General features: G+C 46.5%; 1 protein-coding gene across 1 annotated transcript; it reads left to right on the plus strand.

Moving 5' to 3' along the window:
* Positions 1-463: 463 nt before the first annotated feature.
* Positions 464-3,317, plus strand: LOC125549252 (eukaryotic peptide chain release factor subunit 1-2-like). Its single transcript, XM_048712708.1, has 3 exons — positions 464-588; positions 1,444-2,886; positions 2,967-3,317. Exon 2 carries the CDS (start codon positions 1,557-1,559, stop codon positions 2,883-2,885), a length of 1,329 nt encoding a protein of 442 aa, XP_048568665.1. The 5' UTR covers positions 464-588; positions 1,444-1,556; the 3' UTR covers position 2,886; positions 2,967-3,317.
* The last annotated feature ends 265 nt before the right edge of the window (positions 3,318-3,582 follow it).

Raw genomic sequence — 3,582 nt, forward strand, 5'->3', positions numbered from 1 at the left:
GTGGTTGGCGGCCGGATCCTTAATACTCTGGCATCGACTTCTCCTCCATGGGCGTTGGTCCCACCGAATCATAGCCTTGATGATTTCCCGGTCGCAAGCAACAAAGTGGGGCCAGCTTCGGTAGTGGATTGGCGGCGGTGGCAGGCTGGCAGCGCACCATCAGCTCTTTGTAGGTGCGGAGGATCGACACTTTCTAGGGACACAACGATCGCAACCCACCCCCGGTCAAGGACCTGGATGCAATTTCTTGTTTTCTTTGGTGTGCTTTGCGATGCTGGAGTTTGCTTTACTTTCGCAAATAATTCAAAGTATCACGCAACTTGGCAAGCACGGTACCAAAGGAATAGTTCCTCCCGTTTCCAGGAGAAAATAGAAAGAAGTGTCCTTGCGGGTCAAGCAAGCTGTCCCGTACCGTATATATAAAAGCTTCCCGACTTTTCACCTGCTGTAATCGAACTACCGTCCGAGCTTTTTCGCCCTCCTTTGTTTCTCCCGCCGGATTCGAGCAGACTCCCGAGCTTTTTCTCGCCATGAAGCCGAAGCAGCCTAGCTCCCTCCTTCCGCACGGCGGCGAGTGCTCTCGCCATGGTAACAACATCGGTCGCCCTCTCCTCTTCCCTTCTAGCTAGTTTCATTATGTTCGTGAATTGCTAGTTTCCTCTTCCGATCTATAGTTAAACTCGATTATGTCCGTGTCGCTGGTGGGTTTGAGGCGTGTTTGATCCGATCGGGTTTTCGGGGAGAAGGTAGCGGTGGGATCTGGGTGGATCCGCCGACGGTGGAGGGGGTCGCGGGCACCCGTCCGGCGAGCCAGGGCCCAGGGGTACGTACGCCCCTTATTTTACTTTGTCTGCTGTGATTTTCGATGGGATATCACATAGGAAGATGATGGATTTGGCGTGCAATTCTTTGCCGGATGTTCTCACCTCAGCTAGTCGTGTCTGAATTTTGGGAGCATTCATTATGCAGCTGGTAGTACTAGTAGTCTAGTACCACACCCCTCTGAACATGTGAATTTAGGGGTTACTACTAGTACTCCTGTAATCATCAACTCTGTTATTGGTCCCTGATCTTGTATGGTATGAATTATCATAAGTTAGTGGTCTTATATAGACAGTATCTGTGCTCTGTCTGAAAAAGATATCATGTTCAGTGCCTCTCTGACTCTTGTCTTTGGCCTGAAGTTTCTGAATCTTTATCATTTTTTCAACGTTTTTCTTTGATTATGTAGCAATTCCTACCTGCAATTATATGTCAGCAGCACTTTTTTTTTCTTTGTCTATCATGACTGAATGTTCATATACCTTATTCTTTGTAACAATGAAATTTATATGACGCTTAGATTATTTATTGCCACTTCTGCTCCTGGAATAACATGTTTACACAGCCTTCTAGACGTGATCATACTAGCATTATACATATACTGGATGTTCTATTTTATAGGTGAAGGCAGAGGTAACAACACAACCAATATGGATAACGACAAGAACATCGAGATGTGGAAATTCAAGAAGCTGATCAAATGACTAGATGCTGCCCATGGAAACGGGACAAGCATGATATCGCTGATCGTGCCACCCCGTGATCAGGTATGTCGAGTCACCAAGCTGTTGGGTGATGAACATGGGACCGCCTCAAACATCAAGAGGAGAGTCAACAGGCAGTCTGTCTTGGCAGCTATTACCTCTGCCCAGCAAAAGTTGAAGCTGTACAATCGAGTTCCCACCAATGGATTGGTGCTTTACACCGGAACCATCCTCACCGATGAGGGGAAAGAAAAGAAGGTCAGCATTGATTTTGAGCCATTCAGGCCAGTTAATGCGTTCATGTATCTCTGTGACAACAAGTTCCACACCGAGGCACTGCATGAGATGCTCGAGTCCGATGATAAGTTTGGCTTCATTGTCATGGACGGTAATGGAACGCTGTTTGGAACCCTGAGTGACAACACTAGGGAGGTTCTACACAAGTTCTCTGTTGATCTCCCAAAGAAGCATGGCCGAGGAGGGCAGTCAACACTTCGCTTTTCCCGCCTGCGCGTGGAGACCCGGCACAACTATGTGCGCAGGACGGCTGAGCTTGCTACTAGATTCTTCATTGACCCTGCCACTAGCCAGCCAAATGTTTCTGGTCTCATTCTAGCTGGTTGCGCTGACCTCAAGACTGAATTGAGTCAATCTGACCTGTTTGATCAGCGCTTGGCAGCCAAGATACTGAAGGTTGTCACTGTCTCTCATGGTGGAGAGGATGGCTTCAACCAGGCCATTGAGATATCTGCTGAAGTCCTTTCCAATGTCAAGTTCATCCAAGAAAAAAGGTTGATGGGAAAGTACTTTGAGGAGATAAGCCAAGACACTGGGAAGTATGTTTCTGGTGTGGATGACACCATGTCTGCCCTTGAAATGGGTGCAGTTGAAACACTGATTGTGTGGGAAAATCTTGATATCAATAGATACATCTTGAAGAATTCTGCTACCGAAGAAACTGTGGTAAAGCACTTCGACGAGGCACAGGAGGCAGATCAGAGCAACTTCAAAGATAAGGCGACATCGGCAGTGTTGGAGGTGGTTGAGAGGACCGTGCTGCTGGAGTGGTTTGCCGAAAACTATTGGCAGTTTGGTTGTGCGCTGGAGCTCATCACGAACAATACGGAGCAAGGATCTCAGTTCTGTTCGGGCTATGGTGGGATAGGAGGGATCCTCCGCTACCGGGTTGACTTGAACGCTTACGAAGACCCATCTGATGAGGAGTATGATGAAGGCTTTGAGGAGCAATCTACTGAAACTCCAGTGAATTCAGTCCGGGAGGAGCCTGCCGTAGCCTGGAACCAGAACGCTCCGCGACAGGAGGCCGAGGCATCTACAAGCTCATCCAGGAAAAATTAAGGTCTGTACTAAATTCTAGCAGTTCCTTTCTTATAAACAAATGATCATGTTGTAATGTTCGATTCAATTTTCTTACTGTAGCAAGACGGGAAGACTAAAGAAACGGTGATATGAAGCATGTTGCTGCTGCATAAGTGAAGTCCTCTCAGCGTGATTGGGAGGAATTCTGATCTCCATCAGAAGATTATCCTATTTAGTACTGTCATTATTAGCAAGAAGAATCATAGTTATAAGTTACTATTAAGCGTCTCTTGTGTGATGCTCGAATTTGTGTGTTAAGTTTGTGGGCTGCTTATCTGAACCGAAGTTGTGATGCTACCCTATATTTATTTGACCTTTTTCTCCCTAAAATCATTTATCGAAACAGAATTCACGAGCTTTGTGATGTGTGGCTTTGCATCCGCCATGCGCCTTAGCCCAATTTTTGGATCATCATGCCATTATTAAGCTACTTGTTTTACATGGCCAATGTGGACGACCATGGCACAATCGACCAGGTGGCAAGTGACGCCTAGCTTAACATCTATGCAAGTATGACTCGAGACATGATCGAATACAAGAAGAAACAACATGCTACGCAAGGACCACTAAGTATTCCCCCCCGCAAAGAAAAAACAGACCACTAAGTATTCAGTGCTCCCAACACTTCGATGCTCCCATACTCCAATGTTTCTAAAAGTTGATTTCGTACGTTTCA

This window comes from Triticum urartu, chromosome 3 (assembly GCF_003073215.2).
Source record: "Triticum urartu cultivar G1812 chromosome 3, Tu2.1, whole genome shotgun sequence".
Lineage (NCBI taxonomy): Eukaryota > Viridiplantae > Streptophyta > Magnoliopsida > Poales > Poaceae > Triticum > Triticum urartu.